Source organism: Pochonia chlamydosporia, chromosome 7 (assembly GCF_001653235.2).
Source record: "Pochonia chlamydosporia 170 chromosome 7, whole genome shotgun sequence".
Lineage (NCBI taxonomy): Eukaryota > Fungi > Ascomycota > Sordariomycetes > Hypocreales > Clavicipitaceae > Pochonia > Pochonia chlamydosporia.
The window spans coordinates 900,356-921,331 of record NC_035796.1 but is presented as its reverse complement, the minus strand read 5'-3'; the positions used below and the strand labels follow the sequence as shown (position 1 = coordinate 921,331).

At 50.5% G+C, this 20,976-nt stretch overlaps 9 protein-coding genes across 9 annotated transcripts; 4 read left to right on the top strand and 5 right to left on the bottom strand.

Moving 5' to 3' along the window:
• Positions 1-3,094: 3,094 nt before the first annotated feature.
• On the top strand, positions 3,095-5,183 carry VFPPC_07163 (sugar transporter family protein; the record flags this gene model as incomplete). Its single annotated transcript, XM_018286071.1, has 4 exons — positions 3,095-3,289; positions 3,367-3,579; positions 3,970-4,125; positions 4,194-5,183. The coding sequence occupies 4 exons, from the start codon at positions 3,095-3,097 to the stop codon at positions 5,181-5,183; spliced, it is 1,554 nt and encodes a 517-aa protein (XP_018139880.1).
• A 433-nt stretch (positions 5,184-5,616) lies between these two features.
• VFPPC_14169 (hypothetical protein) lies at positions 5,617-6,341 on the bottom strand (the record flags this gene model as incomplete). The annotated part of the gene is made up of 2 exons (XM_018291939.1): positions 5,617-6,096; positions 6,159-6,341. The coding sequence occupies 2 exons, from the start codon at positions 6,339-6,341 to the stop codon at positions 5,617-5,619; spliced, it is 663 nt and encodes a 220-aa protein (XP_018139881.1).
• Positions 6,342-7,842: 1,501 nt separating this feature from the next.
• On the bottom strand, positions 7,843-8,634 carry VFPPC_14168 (hypothetical protein; the record flags this gene model as incomplete). Its single annotated transcript, XM_018291938.1, has 1 exon — positions 7,843-8,634. One exon carries the CDS (start codon positions 8,632-8,634, stop codon positions 7,843-7,845), a length of 792 nt encoding a protein of 263 aa, XP_018139882.1.
• Positions 8,635-9,437: 803 nt separating this feature from the next.
• VFPPC_14167 (hypothetical protein) lies at positions 9,438-10,079 on the top strand (the record flags this gene model as incomplete). Its single annotated transcript, XM_018291937.1, has 1 exon — positions 9,438-10,079. The coding sequence occupies one exon, from the start codon at positions 9,438-9,440 to the stop codon at positions 10,077-10,079; it is 642 nt and encodes a 213-aa protein (XP_018139883.1).
• A 421-nt stretch (positions 10,080-10,500) lies between these two features.
• Positions 10,501-11,833, bottom strand: VFPPC_07162 (FAD-dependent pyridine nucleotide-disulfide oxidoreductase; the record flags this gene model as incomplete). The annotated part of the gene is made up of 3 exons (XM_018286070.1): positions 10,501-10,649; positions 10,711-11,526; positions 11,599-11,833. 3 exons carry the CDS (start codon positions 11,831-11,833, stop codon positions 10,501-10,503), a joined length of 1,200 nt encoding a protein of 399 aa, XP_018139884.1.
• A 2,328-nt stretch (positions 11,834-14,161) lies between these two features.
• Positions 14,162-15,131, top strand: VFPPC_07160 (hypothetical protein; the record flags this gene model as incomplete). Its single annotated transcript, XM_018286069.1, has 2 exons — positions 14,162-14,219; positions 14,296-15,131. The coding sequence occupies 2 exons, from the start codon at positions 14,162-14,164 to the stop codon at positions 15,129-15,131; spliced, it is 894 nt and encodes a 297-aa protein (XP_018139885.1).
• Positions 15,132-15,502: 371 nt separating this feature from the next.
• On the bottom strand, positions 15,503-16,416 carry VFPPC_07159 (HAD-like domain-containing protein; the record flags this gene model as incomplete). Its single annotated transcript, XM_018286068.1, has 2 exons — positions 15,503-16,316; positions 16,400-16,416. The coding sequence occupies 2 exons, from the start codon at positions 16,414-16,416 to the stop codon at positions 15,503-15,505; spliced, it is 831 nt and encodes a 276-aa protein (XP_018139886.1).
• Positions 16,417-17,017: 601 nt separating this feature from the next.
• On the top strand, positions 17,018-18,038 carry VFPPC_07158 (tetratricopeptide repeat protein 1 (TTC1); the record flags this gene model as incomplete). The annotated part of the gene is made up of 2 exons (XM_018286067.1): positions 17,018-17,134; positions 17,241-18,038. The coding sequence occupies 2 exons, from the start codon at positions 17,018-17,020 to the stop codon at positions 18,036-18,038; spliced, it is 915 nt and encodes a 304-aa protein (XP_018139887.1).
• Positions 18,039-18,223: 185 nt separating this feature from the next.
• VFPPC_14166 (C6 zinc finger domain-containing protein) lies at positions 18,224-19,932 on the bottom strand (the record flags this gene model as incomplete). Its single annotated transcript, XM_018291936.1, has 2 exons — positions 18,224-18,809; positions 18,869-19,932. 2 exons carry the CDS (start codon positions 19,930-19,932, stop codon positions 18,224-18,226), a joined length of 1,650 nt encoding a protein of 549 aa, XP_018139888.1.
• Between the last annotated feature and the right edge of the window lie 1,044 nt (positions 19,933-20,976).

The window sequence follows — 20,976 nt, the reverse complement described above, 5'->3', positions numbered from 1 at the left end:
ATTTGCCAGTCAACTTGAGAGGTGATGCAGGACCAGTATTTTGCACAGAGTTGACAGTTCAAAGTCCCGCTCCTTGGATTATGGTCCTGGCGGTTGTCACGTGTAGAGGTTGCAAAAACGACTTCGTGTGTTCGTTCCTTCTTCGTAGATCGCCTTCGCAAAATGACACCAGACCCCCGACATTACGCCCTACAGAGAGCATTTTTCACCCTCTGCCGCCTCCATGGCGAAAACAGAAGCCTTTTAACATCTCGCTGCTTCTGCCATCCCGTTTCACAGAAGGAAATTATTCTCCAGCTCGGTAGATGCCCGGTTGCTGCTGCTCAACGGACAGTTGTCCGGACAAGGCTCCATTATTCCCGCCCACAGAACAAGAACAACCGGCCATCCCGGGTTAGATGCCCCCGGCGAGGCGTCAAGCCATGCACATCACTCACCCACTGGGGAAGAACCATGGGCACCATGTTCCCTGTATGAATGTGCTCTAGGGATAACGCCAATCAGTGGGCGGCAGACTGGGAGCCTTGGCGCATCATCATACCTACCACCAGCAGCCCAAAAGCGAGCCAAATATCGTGGAGTGGGAGTTGGCGTCATCGACCATATGACAATTAGCCATCAGTGAAGCAAGATATCGTCTCGTCGTTGGCGGCGCCTCAAGAGTACGTTTCCTGATTCACGTTTGGTAATACGCCCGCCACAGCCGTCACAGTGACAAGTGAGGCACTGGAGGACGATTGGGGTTCTAACCTATGACAGAAACCTCCACTGCGAATTCGCTTCGCTCGAGACGAAATCGAACTTGGGCGTGCAACTTGGGAAACGAATCGATCGGTAATTTTCACGGCACAATCGTTTTTGAACCGAAACAGTGAGCAAGCTCAGTTTGTGCCGGCCGGCTAAAACGACGGACCTGGACGTTGGGCGGTTTCCTGCAAGCCTGGCACCCCATGCACCCGTGTCTCCAAAGCGCAACGACGACAGCCAAGACAAAGCCTAAGATGAGTGGCCAGGGAGGCGTTGATGGTGGGTTGGAGCCGGCAGAAGATTGCCGAGATCAATTGATGGCCTTCGGTCGCCTTCCCAGACAGGCCTAGACCAACGCCTCACGCGGGGCCACAGCGGTGTTCTCAACGACAACGCACCATTCGATTTTGAAGCTTGAGAATTAGGCTTATTCACCGTGGACTGGAACCATGAATGTTGGTGAAATGATCACCACGTTGGTTCTAACCCAGAAGCTGACAGCCCAAGGATTCTGGCAGTAGTGCCTCCACCAGGAGATGGTCCACGGGGGGGAACGAGAAAGAAAAGAGCCAACACAACATACAGTTCCGGCCGATCGATATGCTTGTTTTGAGTTGATCCGTGACTGTGAGACAATGTTTTGGCCCCCGGAACTAGACATAAAATTGGAGAGAGAACGGCTCTGTTGCTTGGAGCAAGCGCTAAACATAGGAGTGTCTTGGTATCATTGGGGGAAGATTGAGTGATGGCTGAAGGGGATCTACCACGACCCCTTGTTGGATCGGATGTCGAAAAGTGTTGCGGCAAAGGCACTTGAGGGCCATACTGCAGCAATCATGTCAAACGAGTGCCGAGAAACAGCTCATTGTACGCGATGGACGAAGTTGTGACAAGTCCAGAATCATTGAGTGATTAATTATTGCACCCAAGTCCATGGATTCTACATCAAGTCGTCTTCATCTCGTCATCAACAGCGCATCTAGATCATCCTTGACGTTTATCCGATTCTGCCCGCGGCAACAGAGCACCCGTCAGCAGGCGAGGCCGAGAAGATCCTGGTAGCTGCAATCACTATTAAACAGATACGCAACACGAAGTCCAACCCGTTTGTTTGTTGCACATCCATAATTCGAATTGTGCTGGCGCTGGCTTGGGCCAGACGAGCCTGTGTGGAGAAACTCCACCAGACACTTGAAGTGCCGCATTGAGTGCCCAAGCCCCTAGGAGATACTTTTTCTACCATCGCCAAAATTATAGAAAAGAGAAGACGTGGGAAGGAGAGTGGCGCCAAAATGGACGAAACAAGCCCAGGGTTGGTGTATAACAACAGTACCAAGGCAAAACTCGGAGCGAATTAAAGTCAACACGACGAGTAATTGCGAGGGAAGAGGCTACCAAATCAAATATGGAACATGGCGCATGGAAACACCCTGCATCAATACCAAGGCCGCCGGGGAAGCACGGGCTGCCACGGCTGGAATGCTCTTTACACCTGGAATAGCAGCAGAACCACTCCGGCGTGGGAGAAGTCGGGTACAATCTCTGACTCGACAACATAATATTTCGAACGCGATGCAGGTTGAGCCCTTGGCTGACTTCTTTTCAGCCATTGATCCTTGCTTGCTCGTGCCAAAGCCGTGAGAAACATTGGGACACCACCGTTTAGTGTCCCCATCTGCTTACGGCGAGTCCATAAACTGCATCCTGATGCATTTCATCGAGTGCAATTGGTGAAAGGCTATCCTGACCCCGGTTTTAGGGAGAGATCCTTGGAGATGGAGGGTGGCGCATGTGGAGCTACATGCGGAGTGTGGACATTTGATCTGTCGACATGCCCACCTTTGGATGAGCCCGGTCATCACACCTGGTATTGGCCCAGTCGAATCACAACAAGGCAGTAACAGACCAGACCAGACCAGACCAGACACCAGTTTGTGTCGGACGGACGTGGGCAAGCTAGCTGGGAGCTGTTGTCCCCAGACCGTCGCTCTTGTTGACGGCATGATGATATATTAGCCGCCTCCCTGATCCCTCGACCGGTTTTGAACCGTATGTGTGTTTGTGTGCTGGCACTTCCATTCTCATCTTTCATTTCCAGTCATCTACGTTGGGAAGCTGGAAGCAACTTCATACAATCTTCTTTGCTAGACCAAGCCGTTTACACTCACAGTTTGACCTGGAAGGGACCGGCCCTCGTCAATTCTACAAGGAACTACCTCCGCTTCTTGCGGTCCATTTGATCCCACACAAGGTTTTCAAACCTGGTCTCCTCCATCACCTCTTTTCGTCATAAAGACAGGCCACTTAATCTTGAGGATTTTTATTTCCTTTCATCAATTGAGCCACGATGGGATACTACCCTGAGGAAGGCACCGAGAATGATGGCGCCGCGCCTCATGAGGGTATGTCGGCGGGAAAGTACTTGTCTACCCGACTGTCAACCCTCAAACCGCCCATGCTACCAGTTCCCAACCCGTGGAAGTTGGTTCGCATGCTCAATGCTCAACAGTGGGCTTTCTTTACGCTAGCTTTCTTTGCTTGGGTAAGTGTTTGACATATTCATTATTGCAAGGGCGCTCGAGGAGGTGCTGAGCTAGGGCTAACAGCTTTGTGTGACAGACCTGGGACGCCTTCGACTTTTTCACAGTCTCCCTCACCGTCAGTGATCTCGCCAAGGACTTTGGCAAAACCCCAACAGATATCACATGGGGTATTACACTGGTTCTCATGTTCCGATCTGTGGGATCCATTCTGTTTGGTATTGCCAGCGACCGATATGGCCGTCGATGGCCATTCATCATCAATAACTTGCTGTTCATCGTGCTTGAACTGGTAAGCAGCATCCCTTGTCACTCTGTTTTTGTGCAGAAATAAATTCCCGGATGGGACTCCCGTGCGGTACATTAGTGCATCGATCCACGACGACTGCGGCATCTGTCAAAATGCACAATGCATGGTATTTGAATGCTTGTGCTGAGTCGCAGATCGTTGCATGATCGTAGGCTTGGCAGGGCTGGTTCGCCAAGACTGCGATGAGATGTGAGGAAAAGCTGGGCGCCGCACGGGAGCCACCCGACTTGGCGATCTTGGCGCAGAGTCAATATCAGCCAAAATTAATCCGCACACAACCGACATTGATTGCGCGAGTGTGCAAGAAAAAAAAGCAATTGAGAATACAACACAGCTGTTTCACGGATCACTTTGCTAACAAGTCTCCATTAGGGTACTGGATTTTGCCAGAACTACTCCCAGTTCCTCGCATGCCGCGCCTTGTTTGGCGTGGCGATGGGAGGTCTGTACGGAAATGCTGCCGCCACAGCGCTTGAGGACCTTCCCGAGGAGGCTCGTGGTCTCATGAGCGGTATTCTCCAACAAGGCGTAAGTGATCCCTTGTTACAGAAAAGAAGAGATTTGGAAAACAGGTAGCTAACAAAATCTTGTCACAGTATGCATTTGGCTACCTCCTCTGCGCTGCGTTTGCCCGCGGTCTGGTCGATACTACATCTCACAGTTGGCGTCCTTTGTACTGGTTCGCCGCCTGTCCTCCCGTCATCTTCATCGGCGTCCGTCTCCTGCTGCCGGAAACCAAGGTTTACCAGGAGCGTGAGCGAATGCGCAAGGAGGCTGGAACTGGTGGCCAATCTGCCGGCTCTGTCTTTATTAGCGAGGGCAAGGTTGCGTTGAAGCGTCACTGGTTGCTGCTCTCGTATCTGGTCCTCCTCATGGCTGGCTTCAACTTCATGAGCCACGGCTCCCAGGACTTGTACCCCACCATGCTCGAGAACCAGCTCGGTTTCAGCAAGACCGCCGTGACTGTGACCCAGGTCGTGGCAAATCTTGGCGCCATGACCGGTGGCACTGTGGTTGGATTCTGCAGTCAGTCCGTCGGACGCCGATTCAGCATCATTGTTTGCTGCATTGTCGGTGGTGCTCTCCTATACCCTTATGGTTTCGTGTCGGACAAGTCCATCATGGCGGCTGCCTTTTTCCAGCAATTCTGCGTCCAGGGCGCATGGGGTGTTATTCCCATTCACCTCATGGAATTGTCTCCAGGTGCCTTCAGAACCTTTGTCGTCGGTACTGCCTACCAGCTCGGTAACTTGGTGTCGTCCGCATCGTCTACCATTGAAGCTCGTCTTGGTGAGCGATTCCCACTGCCCCCAACCGAGAAGGGCACGAAACGCTACGATTACGGCAAAGTCATTTGCATTTTCATGGGCTGTGTCTACGCCTACACTTTGTTCCTTACCTTTATGGGACCCGAGCACCTCCGTCGCAAGTTCGACATCAGCCACGATACAGACGCCAAGGCAGCTGTGGGTGTTGACGCTGTTGGCCGCACAGCACACGGTGGCATCTCTCACGATGACAGCGACAGCAAGGCCCGTGAGATTGAGGAGGACGAAGAGAAGAGGACTGCCGCCCACAACAACTAGGTTCATGTTCCACCCAAGTGGCCATTGCTTATTGATTCTACGAAGTTTGGATGTACTGCGAATTGGTCGCAAATGAAATTTTGTATTTATGTTGATATACCCGAAACCGGCAGATTGGGAGACTAACACGTTACGTATTCAACTGTTTGTCAATTGCATGCGCCTGACTACCATCGTGAGAAGTCGGGATTGAGTGTGCACATAAACATGTTCACATATTAGACAGTTTGAGTGTCGTTAGTGGTATCAAAGATCACCAAATAAATCATCAACCACTAACGCAAATTCAAGCAATATGAAATATTTTTTTGTGATACATAAACGTCATATTGCCATCCAGCCATCCATATGGTATCTACCAAGGAATAAAAAAAACCATAAATCATGTACAACAAATCCCAAGTCCAATCCCAACATTTCCCATCAGACAAGTTTAGTCGGAATCGCTGCTGCTGCTACTATCCTTGAGACCACGGCTACCACCGTGCTTGTTCTTCTTCTTCTTCTTTTTCTTCTCAAACGCATTCTCCAGCACATTTGCGCCAATGGCACCTGCAATAGCAGCGCCAGCCGTGCCGATGAATCCTCCGCCGGCCTTGTGAGCGGCCCAGGCGGCACCACCGCCGCCAACGAGGGTTGCTCCGAGACCGCGTTCACCGTCTGGGCCTACGGGGCCGCCTGGACCGCCGGGGCCAGTGGGACCGGTGGCATATTGGCCCTGGTGAGGAGCACCGGATGCGTAGTCGGCGGCCGCACCACCGGAGTGGCCACCGTATTGCTGGGGCGGTTGGGGCGAGTGGCCGCGGTTGTCGTACTGGTTGTAGCCTTGCTGGGGCTGGGCGTATGATGGTTGTTGCTGGTTGTATTGGCTTTGGTTGCCGCCTTGGTAGTTGGGCTGCTGGCCGTATTGCTGCTGCGATGATTGTTAGCTTAGTTTCGAGGCTAGAGAGAAGTTGATGGGGGTTTGGTGCTCACCTGCTGAGGGTAGCCGCCTTGTTGACCGTAACCCTGTTGTTGGCCGTAGCCCTGCTGCTGCTGTCCGTAGCCTTGTTGGCCACCATAGCCTTGTTGTTGACCTCCGTAACCAGACTGTTGGCCGTAGCTAGGCTGCTGGGGGTAGCCGCCGCCACCACCGCCGTAGTAATTCTGGTTCGACATTTGTGTGTATATGTCGGGTTTGTGGTTCTTATTTGGACTTGGGGTTGGCTGGGTGTTTGATGGCAGAAAGCCAGGTTGGATGAGGGAAGAGTGAGAATAATCCCCTCACTTGGAGGAGGCGGCCAACTTAAGTATCATCTGACGGCTGACAGCTGGGATAGCTGTGAACAAAGGCTTTCGGAGGTGGGGGAGCACAAGAACGCCATCAAGGAGGTCGCCAGGGTCAGACACAGCGCTAGGAGGCATCCCACATGAACAGCTCTAGCCACTGGACTCGCGTCAACCTATGACGGCAGCACGTAGGGCTATGTCAGTCGTCTGGAAACACGCCAGAGATGGTGGTGGTGACCAGACTGGACACTGGTGAGGAGGACGGAATCCGCCTTGCTGCTGGCGAGTGATGGCTTGGGCTTTCACACTCCGCACACAGTGAAACGCAGCGCCGATGGTGGCGCAGCAAGGGACCACAGACTCCGCCTCTGACAGGGGCGGGGGAGGAACAGTGACTGGACTGGATGGTTGTGAACTTGTGAGCTCGGTTGTCCATGATGATAATGGGGTCTCGCGTGAGGCAAAGCTTTCGGCGTTGGCTGGGGCGATGGGATAAATTTGGCTGAGGCTAAGTAGGATGCCTCTTCTCTGGTGATGCTTGCGTTGATGCTGGCAGTTGAGCAGTCGGTTGCTTCTTGGTGGCCACGATGCGATCCAAAGCTCAGGTACAGAGTCAGGGCCAAGTGGGGAATGCTGCTTGACATTCGCACTCTTGCAGTGGCCATGGCTGACGCCATCGTGCTGGGACCATCTATCTGGCATCCATTGCAGTGATTTTGCCTATTCCGCCATAGTGTGAAGATGGAATGTGAGAGAACTCCAGGGTTGTCTACGATTTCGTGCCGCGTTTGTCCAGCCGGTGGTTGTGATGCTCTGTTGATGAAATTATGCACCGAGATTTGCGGCCTTTGGTCGATAAGTCACTGCCAGTTGCCTTGAATGTTTGCAAACATGAAGGCCGCATCGTCAACGTGTCCGGCGCTCCCGGCAGGTAGTTTCATGCAAGGTGCGCTACGACTTGGCGCTTGCTTGGCATGATGAAAAATAGCGGAGGCATTGACAGTTCTTCCAGAGCTATTCCACCGACAAAGTTGCCACGGTCTTGAGCTGGGCAATTCTTCATCACTCGCATATGCGTGGAAGATTCTATCGAGAGCCAGCACAGAGTCTGGTGATGCCGCGCCACACAGATGTCTTGGACAGAGCAAACTGCATGTGCATCAGCTGACGGAACACTACACTACTGGCGCTGCAGAATGAACACGTACCAGTTGAAAATAATATCACTCTGTCCCGGTCTGCAGCCCCTCGGCACATGTAGATAGTTTGAAACAAAGTTTGCCCGGCAATATCCGTACGTCATATGCGGTTTGTTTCCACAAGTTTATGCCTATTAATATCCATACCATTCAAATTTGTTGCGCATAAATCGTCCAAAGTGTCCAAACAACTATTCCATGGCCGGCCAGAATGCCTGCTCAGCCGCCAGCAATTCCCGCCACTTGACCAACGATCTCTCAGTAATCTCCTGTTTGACGTCGCCTCCATTCTCAGCAACGTATTCTGCAATGGCATCATCAATAATCTTGCCCAGCTGGTCCACAAACGCAACAAACTCGGTGCCTGTCCAGTTTGGAATAAACTCGGTTCGAAGCGCCCCGCCATCGGCATCTCCGTTGTCTCCAGCACTGTCGCCCTCCCCTTGCTCCAGCTGGTTCCTGGCCCATGTCCACGCCTCCAAGTAGCACTTTTCTGTCCCGTAGAAAACCACAGCGCATTCCAGCCATGGCAGGTTGGTGCTTGTGCTGGGTCCAAGGCCGGCAAACAGAGCTTCGAAGCGACGTAGGCCATCGAGCTTTTCACTGTCAGGAACGTGGCCATTGGCGTCAGAGGGCAGATTGATAGGGATGCCGAATTTATGGGCTGTATCTACAAAGAATTTCTCTTCGCGGCGGATGTTGACCATGGCGTCAATCAGCCAGTCGAGGAGACGGGTCGTGGCTGTTTCTCTGTCCTGTGGCGCTGGCGGGACGGTTTCTGGGAGAGATAGGAAGCTTAGCATCTTGCCGATGCCTTGGATGTATCCCAGGATATAAAGACGGTCGTTGGCGAGCCATTGCCCGAGATATTCCTTGGGAACTCTGCCCTGAGCTGCGCGCAGTAGAAAGGTTGATTGTGTGGCTTTTCGGAAGCCATCGGCGTCAGAGGACAGCAGCGTTTTGGTGAGTGAGAAGCCTGCCATGGTGCTGTAGCTTGGAGAGTCGTGGATTCCTGTGAGGCCAGCAACTGATGGTGAGGATGCCGTTTTGAATATCGTGGGAGTTTCTGATGTCTGAGATGTCAACTTTGTCGCTTGCCATGCCAGATGCCACTGCAGCTCCCCGCACGTATTCCGTACCTGCCAACTCAAAGTGCAAGCAGTTGACCTCAACCAGCCCGTGTCTGGTTCAACACATCTTACTCAGCCGAGAAGGGGTACCTCGCAAATGAAATGATACAAGGAGTCACCGGCAGATGTCTTCTTGACTTCAATTTTTTTTTTTTCTGCTGCAATACAATCTCCTGTTGCTAGATATTTCGAGCTCACCAACATTCAATGGTGAATGCTTCACCCTGCTGCGCACCTGCACATGTACCCAACTGCCGCCAATGCCCCGCCTTCAGCCGTTGTTTGTGGCAGTTCAGAGCTCCGCCCCACTTCATCCGATCCAACCAGTACCTGACGTCACTCGTCGTACCTCGTTTCCCATTTACAGCTTTCGTACAGATCGTATCGTTCCGCGCGAAACAAGTACGCTTGAGGCAGGAGAGTGAATGGCATTTTAATTGAATCTATTCATCGTCCAGTGGCTGCTTTAGATGCAGATCGTAGTTATGGCTGAATCAAGTTGATTTAGCTTCAGGCTGGATGGATATAAAGGCACTTGGCATCCCAATTTCAGCCATGCCTCTACCAGCCAAGACTTCAAACAGCCAATAGCCAAACATTCCACGCTCTCCTTGACAGCTCATGCACACATGATTTCCGAAAAACAAAACAATACAATGTCATCAGAAAACCCTTCCGTGCCTTCAACGGCCCGCCAATTCAAAGTAAACCGCACCTCTTTCGCCCGCCACTACGACATCCATGACATCTCCGGCAACCAGCTATACTACGTCGATCAGTCCCTCTTCACCAAGGATAAGCCCGACCTCACATTCCATGAGGGCAAGGATACCAATGGGCCCATTGTAGCGGTCTCGCACATGCCCAAATTCTCGTTTGACTGCAAAGTCGGGCTTGGGGACCCGTCCAAGACATCAGTAAAGTGGGAAGAACTTACGAGAGAATCAGTAAAGGCCTCAGAGTATCAGTGGTCCATGACTCTCCCGGAAGCAAGTGGTCAGGGCGTCCCGTCTGGTAGGAGGAAGTTTGTCTGGAAACGTACGCACAATGTTGGCGTTGAGGGGGGCTCGCCGTCGTCGTTGACGCTGCGGAACTATAAATTGTTGGACGTGGAGACGGGGCAACTTATGGCGGTGTTTACGAGTGATCGGGGGTTTACGACGTGTGGTGTGCTGCAGATTAATGTTGAGTTTGGGAAAGATTTTGATGTCATGGTTACGGCGACTTGTTTGTCGTTGTATGAGAAGGCGAGGAAGAGGGCGGCTCACTCTGCGGGAGGTCATGGGGGCGGTCCGTAGAACGAAGATGTGAAGAAAAAGTGGTGAAGTTTGACAGGAATGTTTTGCCGCTTGGATACATTACTTGCGGTGGTTGTTTGATACAGCCTGTGGTCCAATGTATTTGAACATATCCAAGTATACACTAACACAGCTCAATATGCCTCAGCACACAAGGCGATATGCGATACCTTTCCCTGTTCAAATAGTTTCTGACCCCCTACTGTAGATGCCAGAATTAGTTTTTGCTCCCAATGCTCATCTTACCGGTTTCATCGCATTCACTGTAACTGCAAATGATCACCTGGTCAACGCAAATGGATTCAAGTAACAACTCGGATAAGCCTGTTTATATATCTCATACCAGGCTCTATCAATATTAGGAATAATACTTTTGCTATGCCATGTCATAACGCTTCACACATAGGTCGAGTCAAAAAAGTTACTGGTCAAAAGGTCCAGCATACAGCAAGTCACGCTTCTCGCCATTCATGATGTTCCAAAGCGAGCGAGCCTCATCGTGAACGCTTCGCTTCATCGTCTTGTTCAAACCAGCCAGTTCCTCGGCAGCATTTTCTCGTTCCAATTGCACTGTACCACAGGTTAATGACTAGCCATTTCTCAATTAGCATTGAGCAGGGATTCTTCTCACCATGTAAATAGACAGCAGTTCTCTTTCCACTGAACAGAGCGTGTGGCACGTTTGTCACATTGTCCGAATTACAATCGCCAATAGCATAAACCCCAGGGACGTTGGTGACAAGACCCTTGGTAGGGTCGACGCCCAACTTTGTGCCGTACAGTTGAACGCCTGTCTCTTGTCCGAGTTTGGAGTACTGCTCGTCCTTGAAGCTGGTCAAGAAGGCAGCGCGAGTAACAGACTTTCCGTCTGTGAAGTGGACACGGAAGAGATCTTTCTCGGGGGCAGTGGGCAAACTGGGGTCTGCGCTGTGATCAGAGCCGTCTTTCAGACGCTCAATCGATGCAATGATGCGGTTCTCGACTTTTACTTTGTGAAGTTTGAGGTATTCTTGCCACCTGGGGCTGGACAGCTCTGTGGCATCACGATTCGCAGGAGTATCAGTGCCATTGACAAAGGCAATTATGTCTTTGTTCAGAGTGAGAATCTCGCGAACTGTGCCGGGGACGCTGGATAGGGGACCGATGAGGCCAAGAGCCTGGTCCGCGTGCTCGTGGCCGTCGCACCATGGGCACCAGTATATTCCTTTGCCCCAGTTCTCCTGGAGACCTGGTGTGCTTGGGATAAGATCCTTGATTCCGGTTCCGAGAACGATCTTACGGGCGGTGAAGGTGGTCTTCTTGTTGTCCTTGAATGTACCAGTTACAGTGAAGTATGTGTTGTTCTGCTCAGGTTTGATCTTGGTGACAGTTCCGTTGGTCATGGAAACAGTACCATAGTGGGAAATTTGTTTCCGGGCTGCCCAGCGGTAGTAGGCCGGTTGAACTCCTGATACAGCAGATTAGCTTCTTGTAGTTTTTTGTCATCAAATTTAAGGTCCTGCGTGGGACATTTCCATACCATCAAACCCAAGGACATCGTGCATGTGTCTAGTAGGGCCGTTTCGGTAGACACCAGAGTCTACAAGCAGAACATTACGACGGACTCGTGCGAGGGCACTCAGAGCAGCCAGCCCAGCAGGACCACCGCCAACAATAATGGCGTCGTAATCAATTCGAGGTTTGCTGTCTGCTACCGGTGCTGTCAGGGCCAACAGCGGAAGGGCTGACAGCAAAGCAGCAGCACTAAACCACATTGTGACGATATCGATACAGATAACACAATAATGATGACTTGTATCAAGCAAGGAGTATTTCACCCTACTGGTCTTGAAATCCCAGACCGAAAGATTTCTGGTGGAAACAACAACTCAATGGGCCGCGGGCAACTTCAGGTCGCGACTGCCAACCAACCGTTCATCTGGGGCTGCCTGGATACTTATGCTCAAGACACGGAGTACAGTACAGGCATGGCCAAGACATAGAGAGACCAAGGCAAATTACTGCAAATAAACCATAGTACAGGCCGCAATCTTGGCTCACCAACACATCGGTCGATCAAATACGCTTCGGCCCCACTGGATGGTTCCTGGAACTCCATGCAGTTCCGCCCCCCATCGGCAGTTTCTTGAAGATCACAAGCAATAATCTGCAGGAAAGAGGAGTCGTCTGCCGTAGGAGAGATCATTTACAAGGAATTTAGCCAATCAAGAGTCCTCTAACCATGCCGGTCTTGAAAACGCCACCTCAGGCAGTCCATCCAAGTCAAGGTTTTCCACTTCTAAACGGCAACCGAGAGCTTCTATGGAGTACATATATCGCAGATCCTTGGCATAATATCCGTGTTTGTGCTCAGTCTGATGTGACACCAGGTACATCAGGCCGTTAGACCTTGTCTTTGGGCTGGGTTGAGCAGTTTTGTCTCACCTCAGGCTCCGCTGGCAAACCAACTTTTCCGAATCAAGATGAACCCTGTCAAGAGAAAAAATTGACAAAGCAAAACATCCTGAACAGTGTATCGTTGATTTGCCCATGTTGGGATCCATGGCTGTTGAGCACAAAAAGTCTGGCATGACTTTAAGTAAGCTCACTGAAACATGGCTGAACCTTGCAAATGAGTCCATTTCGCCCATTGACCTCTCAACTGAGTACCCAGTGCCTATGTGGACAGTTGCAGAAATGGCGATGGCGATTTCGATAACAAGACTGGGCCAGGTGTTCGGTGAGCAAAGATCGAAGGTCGTAGGACAGTTGCATTGCATTGCATTGCAATCCGTTCGTGTGACATGAAATGCATATAGATCAAGTTGTGGGCCGCATAAACAAACGCACAACAGTCGTATTGAAAAATGCTGCGTTCAAAATGACTCCGATATTACGGAGCAGTCATCCTTTGACGTTGATTTTTTAAATTAACTTTTAAGAATACGACATTAAGCCATGGTTCTCATGGATCAAGGCAGTTTAGTCGCATCCTTGTGGATCCATGACCCAGAGCCTGGGTTCAAGCCGTCCATCCGCATTCCTACCCTGACTATCAAGGAGGCTGTGTTAGAACAGAGGGGACAAAAAGAGAGAGAGAAAAGGCGAGTGTGTAGAGTTTTGCAATAAGATGTTGTGTTTGTATTCGCTGCTCTTTTATTCCCAGCGCGCATAGCCATGGTTTTGCTCGTATACATCTGTCTTGGCTTTCACTGTCATCGGGGACCGCAAGTCGAAGTAACAAGTCAATACTTCTCAATGCTCGCAACAAAAAGCAGTCTTAGAATTCAGGGTCTTATCCACCTTCCAATAAATTCTCTCAATTGTAAATGCCCTACTTTAATATTGATAAGCGTCTAGCCATTCAGCGACGAGACGCCATGCACGAGGCTCACGTCCGGCGCCTGTGGCTCCGGCGGCCATCCCGAAGCCACCTCGGGACTCGGGATGAGCCGATCGAATCAAGATGTGCCTCCGGAAAAGAAGACGCACAAAAAGACCGGATGGAAACAGTGTAAACTTGTATTCATATGAACCGACTACCAGGGTATTTTACGGAAAAAAAAAATGCTTGTAAGGCCCCAAGGGAGACCACTTCACCCAAGCGCTAACCACTTAAGCCTGTACTAGATAAGAGATGCTGAAGTAGCTTTCCATTTCTTCCAATTTGAGTTCAATTTAGAAGAAAAAGCCGAAAGCGACTGTCGCGACCAAGGCCAACACGTCATGAGTTCAGATTCTGCTTCCAATTCTTGGAATAGATCTCATCATAGCGCCATACGGTGCGTACGGCCATGCCCTAACAGAATGCCAACCTGCAACTGCTTGGAGGCAGCCAAGTTCGAGTCTTCACTGCTGTTCAAAAGGAGATTTGGCTTTCGGTCCTAAGATTGAAATGGCTTCGCCAATGTCTAGATGTGGCCACTTGTCCAATTATTTGCCTTTGGCTAATCGCCCGAGTACGGTCATCCCGAATTATCAACAAAGGTGTCCCATCTCGTAATAGATACCTGTTTCCTAGACCCTTCACTCCCATTCATTAGTATTGAGGCTCTTACATTAGATTGCTGGCTTTCCTCGCTCAGATATCACGGGGTTGCACAATGTCAACCACTAGCTCCAATGCATCAGACACCAGCAATCAAATGGGCAAACGCCCAAGTATGCACTCCCAGAATTTGAGAATTAACCATTGGGCGCCGATAAGTTAACTTGATGGTTTTTTTTACATCCACAGACACGAGAATTGCGTCGAATCTGAGCCCTGAACAGCTTGCACGCAAAAGAGCCAATGACCGCGAGTCACAGAGGCAAATTCGGATCCGAACCAAACAACACATTGCTCGCTTAGAGGAAGAGGTTCACCATTTCCGAAACACGGATACTCACCAAGCCATCCAACGGCTAGAACATCGCAATGCTTTCTTGGAGGAGCAGATGCGGCAGATGCTCTCCGGTGTCGACAACAGAGCTGCGAATCAAACCCAATACATCTCTGGTCCGTCCTTACCAAACGACCCTGGCCATGGTTTGTTCCAGCCTGTAACCACGGGAAGCTACTTTGGGTACAGGGAAGAGCTCGCTCCCAGGCCGGTGAGTAGTTCCGGGCTGCCTCCTTTACTCGGTAGTCAGGGTGAACTTGGCCCAGGGAATACTCAGAAAAGCGAGCAATTGAGCAATCCATCGCTCACATACCTCAATATTCCTCGAGGTGACACATGGGCACCGCCTATGACAAGAGCCCTTTCTGCAGATCGCTCGAGTGTGTCATCCATAGGGCCAACGCCTGCTTCACATGTTACTACTTCTCGTAACATGGAGGATATGCAAAGAACCCTCCGTCCTGCGGCACCTGATGTAGCGGATCTGCGAGCTTTTAATAGTATGAATCAGGGCATGTTGTATTTGCAAAGAGATCATGGTTCTCCCTGGGCTCCAGGCAGACGGGCTGACCATGGCTATACCGGTCCACGGCCGACACTGCATCAACATCCTGTGCAATCAATTGAGAAGCCCTATGAACCAGAGCCACATCAGAATCTGGCTGGATCTACATTCCACGGGTTACGATGATGAGCTAACTACAAGGGAACTGGCCACAATACTTGTTGCAGTTGCTTTAGTTGATAGAATTGTATTTAGTAGAGAGCCTTTGAAGTAGATAGATTTGAAGTGGTATTTTCATGATTTTCAACAACATCAGAATACCTCTTTGGAAGATGAAGCATGTACATAGAAAGATAATAGAGAAGAGCGTCGTCATAAATGTCTCAGCATACACAACGCCAGGCCACAATGGACATGTGTGAAGAACAGGACAATTGGCTCGTGAACGTTCAAGTCAAATACTATGTTTAGTGATAGTTATTCCAACGCATCGCGTCATCAAATAATCCTTTATTCAATAGTCTATGTCACAAGCAAACCAAATTTCTTTAGGCATATTACGCCGTCTTTCCAGGAGGAGGTACAACAATACCATACTTCTCAAATGGGAATGCCTCAAGAGTAGACAATTCCTCCGCCCATCCGTCCCCAATCTGACCGACTTGGTGCATATCCACCTCGCCAGCCTCGCCAGCACGGCCAGCCAGGATTTCTGCCTCTCTACCAGCAACCTCTTCTTTGAGCTTCTTGTGTGGAACCCAAATGACTCTCATGCCAGCTCTGCGGCCGGATTCAACGCCCGGAACAGAGTCTTCAAACACAAGGCATTCTTCTGGTGTAATGGGCTTCTCGCCAGCGGGGAGAGAGTCGTTGATAGTCTTTAAGGCGAGTAAGAAAATGTCCGGCAGTGGCTTTCCTCGGCCGGGCTGAAGCCTGGTGTCATCACCGAGCACGCGACGGTTATTCGGGAAGACAGACATCAGGTCCTTCAGGTGGGTAGTCTTGAGGGCGTAGTTGCCGGCATGAGAACTTGTCGCGAGCGCAATGTGGACGTTCTTGGTGTCCTGGTGGGAGAGCTGAGTGAGTAGGTCGACTACGCCTGGAAGCGGCTTGGCAGTTGGAAACATTTGACGCTGAAACACAGACAGCTGAGCGGCGTATTCCTCTTTAGTGATGGGCAACTGCGCCCAGTCGGAGAATATCTTGTTTGCTTCTGGGCCAGGGCGGCCTTGGAGTTTTGCCTTGATGGACCAAGGCATTGGTGGCCGTCCATATTTGTCCAGAACGAGGTTGACGCAGAGAGTGTAAAGATCTTCTGTGTCTAGGAGGAGGCCGTCCATGTCGAAGAGACAAGCTCTGACGGGAGGGAAACTTGGAGGTTGGTCAGCATGTGGTCTATTGTAAAATGTATCAAGGAGAAATGAAGGACTGAGAGAATAGGATCATGGACTTACTCAGTTCTCGGTGCCATGGTGTTCTTGAGTTCACGATGGTTGTTGGTCTGGATACCACTTTTTGGTGAGAGAGATGGAGGTCTGAGTGTGCGAGGTGAGACTGAATCAAGCTACCATGAACGTGGGAACGTATTGTAATAAGTATATTTTTCTTCGATGAAAGTAAATAGCGGTCGATAAACACGTCTATAATATGTCTGGTTTGAGTGAATTTCCCCCTGGTCAGAGAAACCAAACACTGTGACTCCTGTCCGGCGCAGGTTTTCAGGGGGCTCCACTATCGGAGGTTGATGAAGACTGATTTGATGTTTGGACGCAGTTCAGAGAGACTAGAGACAAACTACTCCGTAATGCTGGGCACATGCAGACAAACATTGAACCAGACAGACAAAGAGACCCCCCACGCCCGACTCACATTGGCCCATGAATTTCATGGCGGAGTCCCCACATGCACCAGTTGACCTTCACTGTTGGCCGTTGACCTCACTATACCTCCGTACCTCACCTACCCCGTGAAGGCAGGCAGGCAAGCCTCAACGCAACATTTGAACCCTGTCAACACCTCAACTACATCTCACACCTACAATTTCGCCGCGGCGGCACTTCAGTCAGGCCAGCATGGCAGACCCGAAAGAGAACAAAGATGACGTGGACGCCCCGAAACCCTCTGAACCCAGCCCAGCAGGCACCGCCCCGGACCACAAAGCGGTCAAGTTTTCACCAGAAGAAGAACAGGTGAGCCAGAACCCTTGAAAATGGTGGGTCAACAGCCTAGTCGGAACTTCCTGCAGATTCACCTGTCAAGCAAATAGTGTTCAGAAACTAACATGACATTCTCTAGGCTCTAGTCGACGAGGCAAACTCGCTCAAGACAGAAGCAAATGCTCTCTACTCGTCAAAGGACTATGAAAATGCCCTCGCCAAATACGAGGATGCCATGTCCACATGCCCCAACTACTTGCACTATGAACGGGCAGTTCTTCAAAGCAACATGGCCGCCTGCCACCTGCAATTAGAGCAATGGAAAGACGCCATCAAGATCGCCACCAAAGCATTAGACGGACTGGTTGAGCTGGAGAAGACGCAGCCTGAGCTTTCCGGTTCAACGAGCAGCGAGAAAACGCCAGATTCAAGTACCAAGAAAGCAGAGAAGCCTTCAGAAACATCAAAAAAGGACGATGACGTTGAAGGGGAGATTATCAGCTCTGGTGCCTCTCGTGCTGCTCCCGCACCGCCGCCACAACCTGAGCCGTCCTCAGCGGAAGCGAGGAAGGCGGATATCCTGAGAATACGCACAAAGGCTTTGCTACGACGCGCTCGAGCTCGTTCAGAAGCTGGTGGTTGGCAGAACCTTTCCGGTGCAGAGGAGGACTACAAGGCGTTGTCGGCCATGCCTGGGTTAGGGCCAGCTGATCTTCGCACAGTCCGTAGCCAGCTCAAGACTCTGCCACCTCGGACGAAAGCAGCCCAGGAGAAGGAAATGTCGGAAATGTGGGGGAAGTTGAAGACCCTTGGTGATGGTATATTGAAACCGTTCGGCCTAAGTACCAACAATTTCCAGATGGTCAAGGACGAGAATAGTGGCGGTTACAGCATGAATTTCACGTCGGGAGGTGGCGAGTCTTCCAAATCATCTTAGACAGCGTACCATACAAATGGATCATTGCATACAAGAACGATAAAATCGATACCCCCGGCATAGACTACAGAAAGGATCATGACGCTACTTGTGGCCCTGCCACCGCATCGTTACCAGTTGATACAAACAATTGGGACGAGAAAGCACCTGCGCTAAATTAGAGCATAGACTGATATATATACAATCTACATCTCAAAATTGAAGCGTTTGATGCCATTTTCGCACACTGGTTGATACCACGTTTTGTACGGCTGGTTGGGGTGCCCAAAATACGCCGATTGTAACGGATTTTCAATCGGGAGTTCATTATCGTCCAGATGGTTCATGAAAGTACTTGGGATGAAGTTCAAAGTACTCGCAGCAATTTGCCAAGGCTGTCCAAAGGAAAGAGATGCCGCAGAGAACGTACTCAGCTCCGCCGCGTCCAGTGCTGCCAAGGGCCATTGATTCGACATTGTTGATTGTTTAAGTCCGTTCGCGCCTGTACCATGGTTGATTGCCTGGACTTCGCGAAGAATTGCCAAGGCTGCCTCTTGTTCTTCTCTATCTGCCAATGATTGGAAGGCAATGTTGACGGCTTGAGCGGCCATAACCGTAACACACCGATCACGGCCGCTTGCCACAATACCCATAATCTGACGGGCGTGATGCTGTTCAAGTTCCTTCATCTCCGATGACGTTCCGGGTGATTCTATTGGATTTACTTGTGCGAGAATGCATTGGGCTGTGTGATAGAATATTCTACCTAGCATTGCGGATGTTTGGGCCAGCCTGTGTGCGGTGTCTTGTGTTAACGTACTGTATGAGTACACGCCTAGGGTTCAACTGACCAAAATTTGGGGAAGACTGATGGCTCGTCCGCATTGTTCATGGCCAAGTAGCCTACGGGTCGCATGGACCTTGGGCAGCAGTCGTTCCAGTTGTCGCAGAGTTGTTTGAGGGATTGCCACTCAGAGAGACGACCTGAGAGTCTAGTTTGGTCCCTGTGTGCATCAGACGGAAGACTAGCGAGGGATGTCGCTCGAAAGTTGACAACTTTGGCCAATGTGTAAAACGACCTGTGAACCCAAGTCTGAAGCTCGCCATCGCATTCATTCTCGCCCCGGCTCCAATTTAAATCAATTCCCCAATTATCAGGATCCCAGCTGACGGCCCAGTTCATAGACAAGCAATATAGGACTTCTATGCCTATGCTCAGCCAGAAGCAAGCTGCCGGGATGCCCGTGCTTGAAGAATTCCATCCGCAATCTCGAATAAGTGCTCTTGCTCCAACCATGTGACTCATTCTTTGTATGGGTTTATTTGAAATGAACTCGTATACATTGAGGAGAATAGATGCCGTTGTGCAGTCCATGATGTTTCTATCCGGATTTTGAAGTAGTCGAACGAGCTGTGCTGTAGCAGTGTTGTAGAGCGCAGTTGCTTTATGTTGTTGGTCGGGTTTACTGAAGGAGAGTTGTTTTGCTCCGCAAGCCATCAGTGAATGGAAAAGAACTGGCGACTTGAGCGCATACCAGGGAATAACCTGGGTAAAGAGGTTGCTACTGTTGAGTGAGTCCATCCACACTCCGATTCCATCTGTAAAGGCTTGAATGTAGCTAAGTTCGTCCTGAGTTGCTATGAACTCTCTAAGATCACCGGTGAGCAATCTGTCGTAGGTGTCTGTCTCATCTATCGAGGCATCCGGCTCTGAGTCCCAGTCATGACTGTCTGTCGATCCGTGACAAATCAGAGAGGCTCTTCTGGTATTCATCAAACTCGCAGCGGTGTGAATAGGAAGCTCATATGAGTAGAAGGCTCCGTTCAAAGACAAGTCTTGGGCCTGTGGCCAATCTCTTTGACCTGCATAGCTAGTTGCCACCTTGCATCCTTTCATTGCCTCTGTATGGAACATGTTGAAGTCGGGTATACTGGCGCGACGAGTCGAGTGCCTCATGGGGCCATTACGTATAGCAAAGCGATCCATCTGTAGAGTACGACTAGAGCGACGCCCCGTCGAACTTGGTTCTTGACAGCCCGGTGCCATTTGGCTGGCAGTGTTGGGCTGTGTCTCCGGTTTGTTTGATCTAGACAGTTCTTCATGTTTGCTGTCCGCTTTGTTGTAGCGCTGCAGTCCGCCCCGATACTCTGAGGCGATCAAACGAGATTCGTCACAGAACTCAACAGCTTCACCTTGCCGTGATTAGCAAACTGGGATAAGGGTAGGCGGTAGTCTGGGCTAACCTTTGCAGGCATTGAGGCATCTAGGGTTAGTCGGATTGTGCACTGTTATATCCAGAAAACTAATCCGAAGACCGCGTTTGCATTTTCGTCCACTCTTGCGGCAGTTGACGCAATCAGGGGCTGCTTCATCGCATTTCAGATGACGTTCACGGCATGTAAGACAGCCCGTCCGAACTCTCTTCAGCTTCGACATTCCGTGACCGATGTTGATATAGGCGTCTTTGGGTTATTTCAACGGTTTGGAACGTGGGATAATGATGGATATGAAATTTGAATCCATATGCTACACCAAACGAGACCATGGAGGTGTACTTGACCGCTACGCCAGTACCACACCATAAACAGGGTGCGAAGGCGCCCACGCGATGATCGTGATTCGATTTCGCCTGCAGGTATTGCAATTTAACAAGATGGTACTACCATAACCCGTACATATGGCTGAGCGCATTTTGTTCCGTCATTGGTATACAAATGCAAATCGGTCCCGGGCTCGTTGTCGATACTGCCACTTCTCTTAGCTTGACAGGTATCTAGATCCTTAATACCTGCAGCCATACCTTATTCGTGTTTAAAACCTGGCATATCCTGAAATGCGCCAAACATTGACAATTATTCGTCCCATAGCGAAGTGTCTCAATTTGGAGGCCCTGCCATGACATCCCAATGTTCCTCTTGTCGTTTCTGGGGTAGGCAGCACAGCTTCAGCCAATATCAC